The following is an 18184-nucleotide window of genomic DNA, read 5'->3' on the forward strand; positions in this document are numbered from 1 at the left end:
ATGTGGCACCGAAGGGGCCCCGTGAAGTGACTCAAGGGATAATTTTATCCAGGTATTTATCAATAATAAATCTCTTATACTCATCAAAGCATCCATACTGGGCAATATTCTTCCAGTTTTCAGTTAAACCTTAACATGATCCATGTGCACAGAGCTATGCACTGAAGTAGCAAGAAAGTGATCTAAATATATACTTATGCTTATAGATTTTTATATTTCATTAAATAAAGAACACAACAGAATTTCTATGCACAATCTATGGACTGACAGCTTTCTAGCTCTAATGGATGGTACACAAACAGAAACATATACACAGGAGGAGCTACTTGCCATCAACACAGGAAGGTCTGTTTCTTGTAGTCCCAGCCACTTTCCCAGGTAGACAGGAGCATTTTACTGTTTGTGATCTTTCCTCAATTCGATTCTTATTACAGCATCTGTGTGCTGCTATAACTTCACACGTTCCTCCTTCTGGCAAAAAAAAAAAAAAAAAGAAGAAAAAAAAAAAAAGAAAAGAGAATATTGACACTCTGATTAGGAAGAGCAGCAGTGGCTAATCAAAGCACCCAGGCGTGCTCCTGTCTGCCTCTGCCCAGCTTCTCTACAGGTGGGATTACAGTTTTATTTCCTTCCTTTTGTGTGCTCCCAAATAAGCCAGGTGCTGCTACACTACATTTTTTAATAGAAAACATAGATAAGTTCCCTTGCCTTTCTTATATTAGAAATCTCTGTGACATCCACATAATTTCTGGCCTAAAAATAATGTTGTCAATGTCTAGGCCTGAAGAAATGTGGGTAAAATACTACAGAAAATGTGCAACCCATGTTGGCTGGTTTTATGCTTGCAATATTGGAAACCTTTTTCCCAAATATTTTCTCATACAAGGACAGAGACTAAGGGAATCCATCTAGAAATAAGATATTTCTTCAAATATTTGATTCTGTGCTAGTTCTCAGCCCTTAGGGAATGACAGTCTCCCCAGATTACAGGGCGGCCCAACAGCACTTCCCTTTGCTCTCCCACTCACTAGATTGGCAGATTTAAGGCAGGAAACATTTCCACTGTGTGTGAGATCATCAGGTTTGATTTGTCTCCTCCCTAATTGTTCTTTCTGAGCATTTGCAGTAGTTTTATTAGAAGGAGAGCACAGGGGGGTGATCGACAGATCCATGGTGGCTTTGGGCTGATGAGTGCTCGGTGTTTGTGCCATATGCTGAGCACAGAAATGAAGTGTCTGGTGGGCCATTCCCCTTCACCTCTGCTCTGCAAGGAGACAAACACCACGGTGGGCTAATGCCCTGCCCAGGTAATTTCTCCATTCCTCAGTTCAGATTGCATTTAGCTCACAATCACTCAGTGTTTAATGGTGTCAGCCTGCTCCCCACAGATATCTGGCTGCTTTCTGAAATTACAGCACAAATTTGGCAGGGTTTGTTTCAACTTAGCACAAAACCTCATGTGCTGCCCACTAAAGGGCAGGATGTGCAAGATTTTCTAGAAGAGCATTATTTCTTCATGCCATTAAGTACATGCTGCTTTTACTGCAGCATAAACCACATTAATCCTATCTTTGGATTTCACTCTTTTTGAAAGAATATTGAGAGCTTTTGGCACTGTGTGCTGTAAGAGAATAAGAAGTGTGGAGATGCTGACCCACATCTGGCTGTGAACAATGGGTTTTGGTAGAGGTCTGGCAGTTCAGTGGCATTTCCCTACCAGGAGTGAGTTCTGGTACCTGGGTTTTCTACAAATATGGCATTTTTAGTGAAGCACTGGGCAGGTAGGCAGGGTGGATTCTGCTTTGCCTGATGTTGGTCATATGGGGGAGTTTGCAAGCACGAGATTAATTCTGTAGTGAACATTGAAGTCATCTGGAGAGACATGCTGCTGCACCTCTTAGTTATTAGGTGTGTTTGGGCTGCTGACACAAGCTTTCTGAAAGCCAAAAGGTGTCAAAAAAGAGAGATCCCAACAATTCAGAGAGCCATCCTCTGACAAATGGGCTTTGGAGTGTATCTGAGGAGTAAGAGGAATTGTGATAATCAACTCAGCCCCAAATGCTTGCATTTTCTATGAAGTAATCCTTCACACAAACTCCCTGTTCCCCTATCCAAATTGTATTGAAAGCAATGAAAAGATTCTCATTGGTTTAATCCATCTTATGGTCATGCCCTAGGAGAAGAGAGATTTGTGATTTTATTGATTGCAACTTCAACAATAAAGATAATGTACACAGTAATAAGCATTTCTAATTTTAGACTACATAGACTGTGTGGTAAATATTTGTGAATAAACTAAATGTTTAATTTTCTCTATAAATTTGCTGTATAAGTATGAAGAACCACATGACCTAGTCTTGCTTATTTGGTTATCTATTCAAAATAATGGGTTGTGGTGGAAGAGCTTTATAACACCTTTAATTGTTATGTGGAAGCTCAAGTTGCTGGAGCAGTAATGAATTTAGCTCAAAGTGTGTAGTTGTTTAGGAGGGGCAAAACATAATGACACTATAAAAGCAATGAAAAACCATTTTTTTAACTGCTAAAATTTTAAATACATTAATTGGAAATTTTATCTACATAGTCCATAAAAGTATGCAAATATTAATAATTATAATAATAGAAAGACCCCTTCCAGTGCTGACAGAGAAGAAAAAATCCACCTCACATGGAGAAAATTCTGGAGGTATACAGCCTGTTTTCCTGAAAAATCTGTTAAGTGGGATCAGATATTTGCATTACAGCATATTTAGCTATGGATGCCTACTGGGTAGCATTGCATGCAATGTGCTTTCTTGTATGGATTTTACCAACCATGCCTGTACATGTGAGACTTTTAAAAAGCCAGATACAAAATGGGAATAGAGACAGATATAAATGGACACAGTGAGAATAGGGAAAAAAAAACCAATTGAAAAAGCATACTCCTTACTACATCATTCACAGAAACACATATACCACAAATATATTGAGGGTGGGAGGTTCTATTTAAATCTACTTCAACTGCATAAATGAGGAAATTAATTGAGTGGGGAGAGGAATGCAAATCCATCTTCAGTTTCCACTGAAAATCACTCAGTGTTATGTGAAATACCTGTGCGTTCTGTGATTTGTATTTTTTATTTCCAACTTTCTTCTTTTGGGGGAGGGGGCTGGAGTGCATCAAGAAATACTCTAATTCAGTATCTGATGAATTTCCTGAGCCATTTTTTTTTTCTTAATGGTTAATCTGGATTATGGGAAGATCTGGGAAGATATTACATGGCTGGGAGTTCTGAAAAAAAATGGGAATTATTGACCTGCTAGGCTGTGAGTGCAGCAGAAGTTTGAATCCTTGTCATAAACCCACAAGTGTCTCTGTTTTTTGAAGTTTATGGTCTATTGAGCTACAGTAGCTTCTGGCTTTGATTTCACAACAATAGCCTCATCCAACCCATTCAAGTCAATAGAGGATTTGCCATTGAATTTAAAAGGAGAGGAAAGTGGCCTAAAAATCCTCAAAGTAAATGTCTTCTGAATGTTATGTTGACAGTTACATTTCATGAAGTGGCTGTTTTATCCACCTGGCATTTTTTAAAAAATAATTTCTTTCTGCCCCAAGAAAAGCAGAAGATTAGAAATGGAATTGGAACTCGCGGATCAGGAAGAGCATTGATCTTCCTTCAAGAAGCTTCAGAGGTGAATGAAAATGTCCTGTCATGACTTACACCTTCTTCACACCAAACATCAGCAGGAACTGATGGTGAGAACCAGCTGATCCTTTCTGAGCACTCAGTTCACAGGAGGCCTCAGCTCTGCATGGAGGAAATGTGACCAAAGCCAGAGGGACAGACCTGCCTGCCAGGGAGGATCCTGGAATGTTGAGGATGGCAACTCTCTGTGTCACTGCAACTCTGCTCACATTTCCCAGCCTTCCAGAAACCCTTGTTCTGCACAGACTTCAAACAGAAAACTGTAGAAATAATAGATCATTCTTGCTGTAAAACAGAGGCAGCTGTTTTTTACCCCTGCAAATGGTTTCATTCTAATTGGAAGACACTAACTCCTGAAATAATGCTGATTTTTGTCTCTGTTACAAAGCCACCTTGAGTTTACACACCACAGAGTGAAATATTTTATCAAGAGTATGAGTCTGCTGTGGGAGGCTGTGATTTAAAATGTCTAATCACCTATAAGGTCTGAGTGCATGCCTGGCAGAAGCCAAAAAGCCATCTTCTAGTCATCTCTGTTTTTTATACCTCTAGCTAGGAGGTAATAATAAAAGCATATTTTGCACTTCAAAATTATAACTTGCCTCTGCATTCCAGCCAAGCCTGAACTTATCAGTAAACAAACATAAAAAAGCAAACAGCACTACTGATTTGTGTTATACATTGTGGAAGTCATTAACTATGACTCAGGTAGCAAAACTTATACATTCTCTCTTTGACAGTGATGACAATTTAATAGTATTTGACTCTGCTGAGTTACATGGAGTGTCCTGCAGCAATGAGAGGGGTTGTTTATCAAAATGATAAACATGTTTTCATTTCCTCCTTGGCTGCATGTATGTGATCAGAAGTCTAAGGCCATCAAGAATTCACTTATTCTGGCCACCAGACAGACATTAAGCTATTCAGGACCATCTGTGCTTGAAATGAGTTCCACTTAATGGACCTTCCTAGGGCAGGTCAATCATAATGAATGCATGTGTGCATGAATGCATGAGCAGAGCAGAGCTTTGGTGAGACTTCTTGGGCTGTTTGGCACTGGCAGAGCTGGCTGACAGATAAGATGTGCCTTTCTTCTCAGGGTCACACACCCAGTGATTTTAGAATTCAGATCCTCTGTTCCATTTGCTTCTGGCTCATTGCAAATGCACCTCACAGCCTAATCCAGATGAAGGCTGTTGTAAGAACCTGTTCCTGCTACTTGCAAAAAAATAATGGTGCCCAAATAACATCATGGGCTTTTCTGGCCAAATTCTGCCTCTGTTACACCACTGGTGATTCACTGTGGGAATATGAACAAAAGAAATCATATGGAACCAATTTTATCAACATTTCCAGACAGTTCATTAGGACTGTAGCTGGTTTGTGGTAGCTCTATTTATTTGTAACAGCTTCAAGTAGCCAGTCTAAGTGCCAGTGCTAAGGTCATGGACCCATTTGTTATTCTGAAAATGCTTAAGTATATGCAGATGCTGCTGCTAGACCTAGGAGAACAGAGAAAATTTAGGAGAGAATTTAAATTCTATAGACTCCAAGCAAATGTTTAACAATGTGACAGCAAAAATTCTTCAGACACTCATAGACTTGCTGAAAAATTGCTCCCAGAAATGAATGGATATAAAAATTTGCATGGTCTCCACCCCATGTCTTTATACAATAAAGGAAAGAAAGGAAAAACAACCCCGTGACAGCCCTTATTTTTTTACATTTACTATAAAGAATTCAGGTTTGGGGGCTGCAATTTAGAGTTTTCAGTTTGAATAAGCTTTGGAAACTTCCCAGGTGTAATTAATACATTCATAAGCTTTAATCAAAATGTTTATGCCAGCTAATGTGCCAGAACTGCAGACTACACTGTGCACAGGGGAAAATACTATACTTTACTTTAAGAAATAATAAGCCACTACAATGGAACTTACAAAGCAACATTTTTACTTCTGACAGGAATATGTAACAGATGGAAAAACAAAGTCCCATGCTACATCACCAGCCACTTCACAAGTGAACAAACAGAAGACTCCTCATAGCCACAGTGCAATTACACTCCAATTTTTCTTTTACATATAATCCTCCAACATTGTTTATCTGCTCCAGAAGGAAAGGGATCAAGCTTACAGGATGCATTTTCAGAGCAATCAGAGAAGGCTTAGGGCTTTCACTCCTTTTCACAAGGTCAACGTCAACTGCCATCAATGAAGTCACAAAACAGCTGAACTTGGCTCATAAACCTGATGTAACACAAAGGCACTACCAAAAAATTGACCTAAGCATAACCCATCAGCATTACTCCTTAATTATTTTCCCTTATGATAACAAATACAAATAAATTGATGAGTTGTTCTTTAGATGTGGAATTACCATAACCATGAGAATTTGGAATGCTCCACACATGCTCTGCAAGTCCCCTGATATACAGTGGATTTTTTTTTTAGCCCAGTGGATCAGAATAGACTGCATTAGTCTGTTCCCTAAATTTCTATTTATATTTTGATTAATATTCAGTATTTTGTTGTTCATTATGCAAAATCTATATTATAATTTTCTTTTTGGGAAGATTCTATGCAACAGCAGCAACATAAGTGATTCCCACTGTGGGTCATTAAGTTTTGGGTTGGGATATTATTTTCTCAAATGATGCTGCTGTGAAAGGGTTCTGGAGACACAGGGTACCCCCTTAAAGAAACTGCTGCTTCTCTACAAAAAAAAAACAGAACAAGAGGACCATGGCTAGTGAAACTTGTTTTGCCTTGGAAATGCACCTTGTGTTAAACTTTAAAAGCTCCTGAGGTTTTTCTGATGTCCAGGTCATTCAAAGAGCACTCCTTGAAGCCCCAGCTCTGAGCCCACAGGACAGAGCCCATGGGATGGTGCAACATCCCTGCAGGTCGAGGCCCCAGTTCCTGTGCCAAGGCACAACGCCCCCATTTGGAGCAAGGCAAATAATGAAATTGTCTTGCTTTGTGCTGCCTCTGCCTATGGTCAGAATTTGGAGAAGAGCTGCTGGACCAAGCAGGTCAGTTACCTGTGAAGATCTATTTCACACTCAGCCAAAGTTCTGATGGATTCTGGAGTGAGAATTCCTGGGCTAAGAGGGGCAGTGTGCATTCTCACAGGCATCTCTGGTTATTTATCTTAGAAACTCTTAAGTTTCTGAGAGTAATCTTGACAGAAAAGGCCATTTTAATGAAATCAAACTTTTCTACAAAAATGAAAAACAAAGTAACTTCTACAGGAAAATAAAATCTTTAAAATATTTTGTTCAGCAGAATGTTAATATTTCAATTTAATATTAACTTTTTTTTTCCATTTATATTTTATTTCCCATTCAGTATAATAGGGGAAGCAAGGATATGCATATCCTAATTAGCACAAGGATTTGTAGTCTTACAATTTTCTACTAATGCTCTCTGCCATCAGCCACAGGAGGCTTCTATCTGAGATTTACAGATTTTTAGACTTACACTCAGAATAGAATAGACTCTGATCCTCACAAACCGGTTTATTCACAGAAATTAAAAATACGTATTTTCTGTAAAGCAGAAAGGATATGGAATCTGCTCTTGAATTCACAAGGCACACCAGCATGTGAGCTGTGCTTGGATCTTGGGCTGGCTTATGGATTTCCATATCAAACCAATACACACACCAGAGAATAGGTTTTTCTACTAAAGAGCCTTGCAAATTGATCTCCTGAGAAATTTGCGCAGGACCTTATTCTTATGCATATTAAATAATAATAATAATAAAAAAAAAAAACCCTCTTACAGATGAATCAAAGTGAAAATGGTCTCCAGAACAAGAAGGCAGCCTTCTAGCAGCTCCTGCCTCTGGCACAGTGCAGCTCCAAAGAAATGGAATAACCAGCAAGGCTGAGGAAGGAGAGGGCAAGGGTGGCTGGGGAGGAATGCTGATGAGGAATCTGCTCCCAGCTCTTATTTAAGCAGGGTTATGAGTAGTTCTAATTAGCATTTTGCATGCCTGTGTAAAATATACCCCCAAAAGGAGAGAATCTATGAGAAAATCCCACCTCTTGTGTGTGGAGCTGTCCCTGCCACTCCCCAAGGACTGATTGCTTTTTTGTCACAGGGAATTGCACTAAGGACATCAGCACTCCTCTATTGATGAACTACAAACCCCAGACATGTAACTCACGAGGCAGGCAAGAATCCAATGTTCTCTTAGTGGGGATCTTCAGTCTTTTAATGAGATTTTTTTTTTTTACTTCAAAGGGAGGCCAACTTACAGCAACTTTGAGAAATGGAGGTTAGAAATTAGAAGTCTTGGTGGGATTTACAGCTCTGGAATGCCATTAAGAGATGTGTGTGAAGAGGCAGGACTTAATTCAGAAAGAGAAGAATGTTACTTTTGAGAAATAACTGAAGTTCCATATCAAAAAGTAATAAGCATTATGACTTTAAATTTCATTGACTTTCAGTGAGATATGACACTCCTAGAAATCTATATCACTTGTAAATAGGATGTCTTGGTCTAAATGATGTATGCCAGTAAGGCTGAGCATAAAATCTTCTAAGTACCTTTAAAAAAAATCATGCTCTTAGTCACTTGGGTGGTTTGGAAAATTTAATATTTGATATGTCAGAGAGGATAAAAAAACCGAGTTTGGACAAAATAGATGTAATGTGCTTGTATTGAAGCTGTGCTCCTCCTATAAGTTAAACTGCAGGCAGCAGTATAAACTAGAGATTAAAAAGACCTGCTGTGCTGTTCTGATCATTGCTTTGCAGCTGCACAATTCTTGCCCAGAACAAATTTTCTAGGTATCAAAGCTGTGGAGAAATGTAGATTTCTGCTGCTGAACAGAAATGAACATTTCCAATATTGACATCTCTAGTTCCTCGCCAGAGAACAGTGAAAATCCAAAGTGGAATTAGGCCTGGAAATACCCTCACAATAAAATTTGAGTGAACCACAGAATATTGTTCTTGGAATCTCAAAATGCTCTAAATGCTGCCAGCAAAAGACATCCAAAGAAACAGTGTTAAGGAAAAACACACAATGAAAGAAAGACAGGACTACTCTCTTTCTGGATGGAATAATTAAGTTGATAAGAAATAAGTAATTCAGTCACAGCTGCTGATGAGAAATGAATATAGGAATGTGCATGAGAAATGGTTACTAAGAAAGGATTTAGAAATTATTCTATGTCTAATATGCAAGCACAGCTTGGTCCTGAGTCTGACTTATGCCCAACAGGCTTTCCCCAAGCACCAGATCTCTAAAACTGCCTAATACATTTATTGAATACCTTCATCTCCAAACTTCTCCAAACTGGAAAACTGTATTAATTTTCTCTTCAGCCTTAAAAGAGACTCAAAATTTCTTATTATGCTCACGATGCACCCTTTGAATTTTTCATATGGTACATGAAAATGTCACACTTTCAGGATTAAAAAAAAATATTTATAAAATAATCCACCAAGTACAAAGCAGCTCCACAAAAACCAACTTTCAAACCCAGGCTTTGAGTCATCCCAAAATGATTCAGGGATCTTAAATCCTTGTGGAAAAGCAATACAATGTTGCTCTATACAGTTCATCTTTTGATATGATGGTTGCAGATAAATTCATCCCCAGATAATTTTATCCACTAAGGTGATTAGCCTATGGAGAGCCTATGATGCGTTTCTGAGCACAGTGGCATAGTTTATGGTAATGCTCTTGTCATGCTTTATAAATGTGTGAGATGCTTTTATGAAGCAGTTAGATAAGGAGTGGTGGAAATAATGTGATCCATAAAGAATGCACAGTGATGAAGAGCTGGGATTGCACAGATACTACAGACAGACTGATAGAGAGAATTATAACCAGAGTACAGGCTGCATTAATCTTCCAGTGAATGGCAATAAATAAAATAACAGGAAGGAATGGGTCTAAACAAATTTGGCCAATGTATAAAACTGAGAAGTCAGTGTGGGATCATAGTGTTTTTAATAGGATCTCTTATGGATGCATTGACTAGCCATGGTGGCAAAAACATTTTCATCTATCGGGTTGACCCCATCCTACAAAATCCATGAGAAGGAAAACAAAGACTGCAAGTTCCAGCAGGTGCAAGGAAAAGTCACTGTGAGGAGCTGTGTGTGATGAGCAGCAGCAGTAAATCCTGTCCTCTGCAGCGCTGAGCAATGCCAGGCAATCCCTTCCCAGGCATTTTCCAGTGGACAAGTGTGCCCATTATGCCACCCCATATATTTCTAGAATTATTCATACCGTGACTGCCAGCAGCTGGTCCTGCATTTGAGCAGGAAACCATTCCTCTGCCAGAAACTGGCTGCACACTGGTGCACAAGGACAGAGGATGGGACCAAAGGCTCAGAAGCAATCAGTTGTTTTTGCATGGAAAGCATTTTACACTGCACTCATTATCCATAGCAGAAGAACCTGGTAGTCTCCAGCCTAAGGAATTTATAGCACACTCATTTCTGAACCTTATTTAGCTTCAAGCACAGTCAAGCACTTCAGTAAATGTTAGGAACTGGGTATGTGAGCAGCAATATTTTAACTTTCAGACTGCTATACTTCAGTTATGAATTAACAACTCAAGGAATTCTCTCTCAATCTATTTTAACTTTCAGGCTACTCTGCTGTGGTTATGAATTAGCAAGCTTAAAAATTCCCCCTCACAATGATCTACTCCCTCCAGACTGAAGCATGATTGAGCTGCTTCACTTCTGGTCAGGACCAAACTATGGCTGAGGAAGAGGAGGAAGCAGAGGATGAAGTGGGACTCAGACCATACAGTTCTCAAAATTTAACAATCAGGGCAGCCACTACTGTGGGAAGCCTCAGTGGGAGGGCAGTTGCCTCCTCCTCACTGAAATTTTAAGGGAGAGGACAATGGGAACATTTTATTTCATGTTATCTTTTGGCACTTCTTATTTTCTTCTTTTGGTTTTGTTCTGGTGGTGTTCATCTCAAACAAAGCAAGTCTAATTTTCTCTTTTTTCATATTACTTTAATCTCTTCCCAAACCTCTCTTCTCCTACATTTTCCATAGTCACTATCCTGAGCTGCCTTTTTTTTGCCTGAGGCTCTGTGTTTTGATGTCTCTCTCCTCCCTATTTCTGTTGATGAGCAATATTTTATTTCCTGCCACCATGATTTGCTCTGTCTTTCCACTCCAGCTCTCTGCATACAATTGTAACCCTGATTTATTCTGGTTCCCCACTCTCTCTCTCTCCCCCTCTTTACCTTTTTATTTTCAACTGCATTGAATGTTTCTCTCTCTGACAATTTCTTTCTCTTCTCTCTGGAAGCTCCTGATGAACAACACAATGCAGTACTGCCTCCTAATAATTGATCACCTGGCTGCTGTTCAGATTTGTACTGCTCCTTTGAATACATGTGCAATCCAGTGCACTCTGTTCCTTTATAATGTGAATAAAAAGGGCTGCATACTCCAGTGGAAATACAGGAAGTGTAGGGAGCAAATAATTTCCTACTTTGAAAGCAACATGTGACATTACAACATTGGCTTGAAATTAATATTAGTTTATTTTTTATTAGTTAAACAGGAGCTGTATGCAGGGAGCTCTGAAGTTAGCAGAAGCTAAGAGGCCAGGCAGAAAACACATTTATTTTTCTCTCCCCTGTTTACCCTTGGTGATGATCAGTATTCATCCAAACACTATCTAAAAAAATTTGGAATCCGATTTTTCAATTAAAAGTTGCTTTTTAAACAGGTTTCTTTAAAAACGAAAATATTTTTGATGAAAAACATTGACATTTCACTGGCCAATGTCAACAAATTTCAATTCAAGATAAAATCCCTGTCTCAGCATGTGTTATAATTCACATAACTCAACTACTTTTAGCAAATGATTCCGTTTCCCACAGAGTACTACAGCCAATAAACTACACCACACTCACATCATCACCAGAAAGGGGAAAATGTCTTGAAAGCTGAAGTCCAAACAAAGAAGGAAGTAAGGAATTATTTGAGCTATGTCTCTTATGGGCACAAAGAAACCATTTTGCATTAAGATAATAATAAATTCAACTTTTGTTCCAAAATATTCCAGGGAAATGATGCAAAAAGAAGATACACAGGTGTGTCCTGTGCAGGTGCTGCAGCTTCCTGAGGAGAAGCAGCCCCTCTGATGTGCTGCTAATTCTGTGATTCTGTGCTAATTCCAGCACTGCCTCCAAAGGGTCCCTCTGCCCTCAGCCCTTAGCCTTGCCCTGATTCATGTCCAGCTCAGTCCACTTTTGAGCTAGCTGGAAAAACCCCATTTCACTCCAACCCCAAGGTTTTGCTTCAGAGAGCTCAGTTCAGGTGCCACCCCCAGGGCTCATGGGGATCCAGCTCCAGGTGAGCCCCAGCAGAGAAACGACCCCAGTGCTCCGACCCCTCAATTCAGCTGCTGCATTTCCAGCCTGAAAAGTTTTGGGTAATGTTGGCTATAAACTGGGCCTTCACTAGAAATAAAATAAATTGGGAAAAGCCTCTAAACTAGAAATAGGACAGCTCTGCCAACTCTCCTTAATGGTGTGCTGGTAATTAGAAGCAGAAGAGGTCATCTTGCCCAAATCTTTCCCAGTATCAAAATGTTGCCCTCCACACACTCATGAGCATCTTGCTCAATTTATTTTCTCATTATTTAAGCAATTGGACTTCTGCTGGTGCAACAGGGGATCCTTTGAAGATGCCATTCTAGTGTTTAATGGGAACTACCATTGGGCTGAACAGAAAAAGAATGTTCTGTTTTCTTTTGCTCAGTTTTCCTCATTAACACTAATTGTGATGCTATGACCAACTGAACACAGCTATTCCCTGTTCCACATTTACAGATGTCAGATATGTTTCTGATGGTCATCACATCCCCTATCATCATTATCACCACTTAGACAAGCTGTGCATTTGCTGCTTCACTTCACCTTTCTTCATGAGCCTGTCCCCATCACCTTACTGATGTCCACAGCTCTTCTCAGCATCACTGACATCACTGATGTTTTTAAAATTCCACTATATAACAATTACATTAATATTGAAAGTGATAGAAATTCTGTACTGTAAATTGGATGAGCATTATTATCTCCATTCAAGAGAGAAAATCTGCCCTATTTTCCCAATCCAGCATTTATCTCTACTCAGCTCTTCAGTACTATTAACTAAAACATAGACAACCAGCACAAGTTAATAGTTTCAAGAATATTTGATCATCAGTGTATAAACTACCAGATACATTGGTATTATTACTGCCCGGGCACATCAGCACTGTGGAGATGGACAAGGAATAAAAATCAGGGTGTAGAAACAGAGGCAGATGCTCTGTAATAGAAAATCCAGCCAACAGTCTGGGATGGAGGAGGAATGCCATATCTAATTGAAATGGTGCTCTGTGCTTCCCAGCAGTGTTCTCAACAAGGAGAGACACTATTACCTCCTGCTCTAGGAGAAAATGCCATCACTTTCCTATTTTTTCCACCCCCATTGTAGTAGCTGGCAATTTTCCAGCATTAATCCTTGAATACTTCTTTTCCCCACGTATATTAGTTCACTTTTTTTTTTCCTAGATACACTTACATTATTTCCTGGGCCTTCAGATTTTTCTGATTCTTTTTATTATGAGCCTTGTACTTCAGTGCTATGTGTTGTAACACATATTTTACTGTCACTGGTAAATTGGCAGAGGCCCTGTTTCCTGTGGATAAAGCCATCCCCAAATATTTCTTTTAAAACCTGAAAGATGCTTTTTTGCTTGGCAGAAAACTAAACTAGCACTCGCAATAGCCATGGCCCAAAATGGAGCAAAAGGAACAGATTTTCAAGCTCAACCTACCCAGTTACCCAGCACTGCAAATGTGGGTTCCCTCTTGCTCCAGTGGGAGCCTTCTCCTATCAAAGTGCACACTAACAAAGAAGGAATTTAACCCTGCAGCCAGAGAAACTACTGACTTTCCACTGAACAAACAAAAATGTAATATCAGCAATACCTTTAAGGCAGCCTTGGTTGACAAACAGGTGCTCCCTCTGTAAGACAGTTTTCTTATTGATCTGTGCTAACATCTTGCAGAAGTGAACAATCTCATTGCCATGTCAAAGGCTAACCATCTGTGAACAAGTAATGCAGCCAGAAAATCCTTGTTGCTACCATAATAGCTTTAGGACGTGGGTTTTGTTTCAATCACCACAAAAAGAAACCTTCAGGAAACTTCCCAGAAATTCTTTTTTTCATAAGCTAATGTACCTAGGAAAATACTTTTGCTTACACAAATTTCATCTAAATAAATTACAATAATTTACATACTATTGAGTGAGTAAGGTTACTAAAATAATTGGAAAATTCATTTTTTCCCTTTTCCTCCTTTGATATTGCAATCACCTCACAGTCTCATGCATCATAGCCCTTCTCTTATTTAAAAATCATAATTCTCTCTGTGGGACAAATCACCTCTTCAATACCTGAATATATATGTTAATACTTTCAGGATCAGACTTTTTTTTCCACATCAATAAACAGTATTCAGCCATGCTGGAACCACAATTTTAGACTAAAAGACCATTCTAAAAGATGGATGTGCAAGCACAGTGTCCTACTGAGAGACAGAATAGTGAATTAATGATTCTGGAACAAGAATCTAATGGCAGGACTTTCTGAGACCAGGAGACAATCTTGTGAGAAACTTTCTAATTCAGTGAGATAGCATCAGGCCCTAAATAATTGTCATGTTGGAGAATATTGGCATAAATTCTGACTCAGGATTTTGTAATCTGACTGTTCCCTTAGAAATGTGAACCAGGAGCTCCCTTATATCAAGGTAATGAATTATTATTATTACTACTACTATTATTATCATTATTATTATCATCATCATCATCATCATCACTAACTACTGCCTTTGATAAGTTACTGGACATTGTTGAGTCTATATCTAAGTGTCAATTGTATAGTTTTATCATTGAAAAAAATCTAATTTTCTGGCTAGATCTGGAAGGCCTTAACTTTGTCCTCCTGCTCCCTGTTATGCCCAGGGCACAGCCTCATGGAATACCAGCAGGGTGGCATCCAGAAACAGCTCTGGTTCCCAAATCCTGATGAAGACCTGTTCTCACTACAGCAATCTCAGGTTTGTCATCCCTGGAAGATGCAGGGAAACTGCCTGAGGGCTCTGTTATCTTTGTGCATAAATATCCCACCTGGGCACTTGTGGGCTCCTCTGCACTATCCCTGTTTTTGTTGACTTGTTTCAGCTGAAAATTTGCCCAAATTGAAGTACTGGTTTCAATTATTTTAGAATTAGTCTGGATAAAGAAAGTATCAACAGGAAATAGAAACCACAGCACTGTCAGTAATTCAGCGAAGTCATGGTTCTCTCTTCTTGGGTTTTTTCAAACCAAAACATCAGAGACAACAAACTGGAACTTCTTGATGTATATTTGCATCTTTGTTTACTTTTCAAACTAATTAGCTTTTAAAGCATTACCAGGGAGCTGAACAAATGTACCATATAGCTCCAAAAACAATACAAGAGCAACTGTTTGCATCTGAATGAATTTACTTTGCTGGTACCATGGATGTGTCAGCCCAGTGAGCACTTAATGTAGAACATTAATTATACAATCAAAAGAAATGGCACAAAGCTGTTGTCTCTGTTCGTTTTCTTCCAGGATTCAACCATGTTTATGTTGGAGGTTTGGTGTCCTAAATAAATTCCTGACTGTGACTGCTTCAAACAGGATGATGCTTCAGATGATTGAAAATATGCCCTGATCAATGCCTGAGACAAACAAGCTCTCAGCTGCTGCTGCTCACTCACTGACCCTCACTCAGTAAGAAATTGTTTTTACTGTGAATTTCATCAGCTGGTCATCAGCACGATGGACTGATGGTGGCTCTGCTCCCTCTGGCCAGTTTGTGACACACAGCTTCCAAGTCAACTGCTCATGGATTTATGGCTTTGCTTCTGATCCTCAGGACAGGGAGGGTAAGCATTTGGGCATCAGAACAAAGCAAAAAAAAAAGAGAAGTGTAAAACTGCACTGAAACTTCTTGGAGAAATATAGATTCAAAGTGAACATTTGCATTAAATTTAGGTTTAATTTAACTCCACCCCCCTCCTGATAGTTTTGGCTGTCAATTTAAAGAAAAAAAAACCAAAACCAATAATGAAGCCAGTTAATCTCTGTTAACAGAACTCAGTAAAACAGCATTATAAAGGGAATAGAAGATGACAAATAAGATTAACTGCAACTTTTTGATACCCAACAGTAAAAAATAAATTTTAATATGGTAGTGAACTAATGTCAGTTAGGAACAAAATTTAAATGTTTCTAACCAACATAAACCGACTTTCTGAAGAAGAATATTATTGGGAATGATGAACAAGAGAGGTAGTAGGAGCGATGAATAATGAGGGTACTGAGAGATGTCAGGAAAATACAAATTTTCACTGTGTCTTCCAATGTCAAACCCAGGAGTTAAGACAGAACATTAAGTTGAATGTTCAAAAAAATAATGGAAAAATCTCACACAAGGCACATGAGCTGAAAGTTTTCCATGAGCTCACAAAGCAGTTAGAAAAGCAAATTCTTTTAGGGGTTATTAAAAACAATCCCTGCATCACAAACTGCTGGAAACTGGAAAGGTCTAGAGGGAAATTCTCCTTGTTGGTTTATCACTCCTGTGCTCTGCCTTAGCATGTGCTGCAACTGCTACTGGAAACAAGATTGGATTCCTGACCTGACCCAGTATGGTTGTTTTTAAATTCCCAGAGATGGTCCCAACATCCCAGAGGTCATTCTTCAAGTCATCTGAAAATAGTAACCCACTGTAAAGTATCACCAAGCTATTTAGGACACATATTCCTAACATAAATCATACTTTGGGACTTTCATATCCCTTTGCAGGTCTTGCATTTCCATTTTTTTTCCTGCTCTTATCCAGGGCAAATCTCCATCTCCTGTATTCTCTTTATATTCAAATCACACCAGCTTTGACGTTCCTTCTCCAAGCTGTGCTATGAAATGCCATCACAAGCAAACCCTAAAGTTTTATTTATTTCCTTGCCATCTGACAGCCTGCCTTGCAGAGCCTTGTCCAGAGTCACTGCTACAGGACAGAACAAGGCAGGAAATGTCAAAGTTGTCATGCACATTCCACAGTTCTTTGATTTCTGCTGCCAGCCACACCTTCTGCAAAACTTCTTTGTTCTTGGGCTTCAAGCTAAGGATGAATCTCCCACATGCCTGAGAAATCCTCAGATTTCCAAGAGTCCCAGATTCACTGCTAAATGGCCCTTAAACATGTACAAACCTGGAACACAAATACTGCCAAACTAGATCAGAACAGTTGCCCGTCATCTCTTCTGCACTCCCTGTGACAGATGAAACACAAAGGGTTTCAAAGGAACATCAAAGGAGCCCATAAATGGGACAACTGCAATACAGGCTGCCTACACACTTATTTTCTGGGAAATGGGAACTCCAATTCCTTTGGGAGCTTTTTTTAATCCTAGAGAAATTCATAATGTTCAAATGATCCAGAAAAATACACATATTATTATATGTCCATATTATTATATGTCCCTATTACTACTGGTGTGCAGACCTTTCACATACATTATATACATTGTATTAATAAATATTTTAAACCTGGTTCCCTGCATCAATTTTACAAGTTTCTTGGGTATCTGCTCTCATTCATCAAAAGGACTGCAAATATAACAGTTATTCTGCATTCCATTTTCTGCCTGTTCAGGAGTTTTTCTCTATTGTATATGGCCACCTACGTGTCAATTTTTGCTCATATAAAGCTATTTCCTCATCTCTCCAACACACCATGTGGCTCCTATTTTAGATTTCACTGGTGCTTGAAAATTGATGATAAAAGGGGCAATGTGAATCTGTCAGTAGAAACATCTTAAATACTCATAACGACATTCAAGAGTTCAGTATTCAACACAATATTTCCCATTTTCATCCTGCTGTGCTGGAGCAAGCACTTCAGCAGTTACCAGTTTGGGCACACCTATTTCACCCTGACACTGACATTTTTTTTTCCCAATAACCAATGTTTTTGTAATAAATCACCCTCTGCAGTTTCACCAGATAGGTGATTTTCCCTCACCACTCCAAGGGCAGGAGGTGGCTCAGCCCTGGGACTACTCTAGCTCTGCTTTCAAATAATTCTCCATTTTCTTGCTATCCTCTTGGGCCTGAGCTCCTTTTGTGCTGCTCTGCAGTCTCTGCTCATGCCCAGAACAGTTCAGCACACGTTCCCCTGGGTGCTCTTGTCTCTTTACCGTTTACATCCTGCCAACATCCCCTTCCCTCGTTCCTCCCTTCCAGGATCCGTCACAGATCCATTATTCATTTCAGCACAGTCGTGTGAACCATGCCACAGGTTCAACTCACAGTGCTGTGAACCAGATGTTCTGCTCAGGAGAAAGAATTGGGGCTTTGAATCCAGTGGTGAGGATTTAATTAGAGCCCTGTGCTGAGGGACATGCAC

General features: G+C 39.3%; 1 protein-coding gene across 2 annotated transcripts in view; it reads right to left on the bottom strand.

The window, feature by feature from the left end:
- The window catches only part of TAFA1 (TAFA chemokine like family member 1), a 212543-nt gene that overhangs the window by 43956 nt on the left and 150403 nt on the right, over nt 1-18184 (bottom strand). The window contains exon 3 of one of the 2 annotated variants that reach the window (XM_071439380.1): nt 331-468. In XM_071439380.1, coding sequence (XP_071295481.1) covers nt 331-468 — 138 coding nt within the window. Of the gene's footprint in view, nt 1-330; nt 472-18184 lie in introns of both variants that reach the window. The other variant, XM_071439379.1, reaches the window with a different exon arrangement.

Source organism: Agelaius tricolor, unplaced genomic scaffold, assembly GCF_023055355.1.
Source record: "Agelaius tricolor isolate 1412-34295 unplaced genomic scaffold, bAgeTri1.0.p SCAF_14, whole genome shotgun sequence".
Classification (NCBI taxonomy): Eukaryota; Metazoa; Chordata; class Aves; order Passeriformes; family Icteridae; genus Agelaius; species Agelaius tricolor.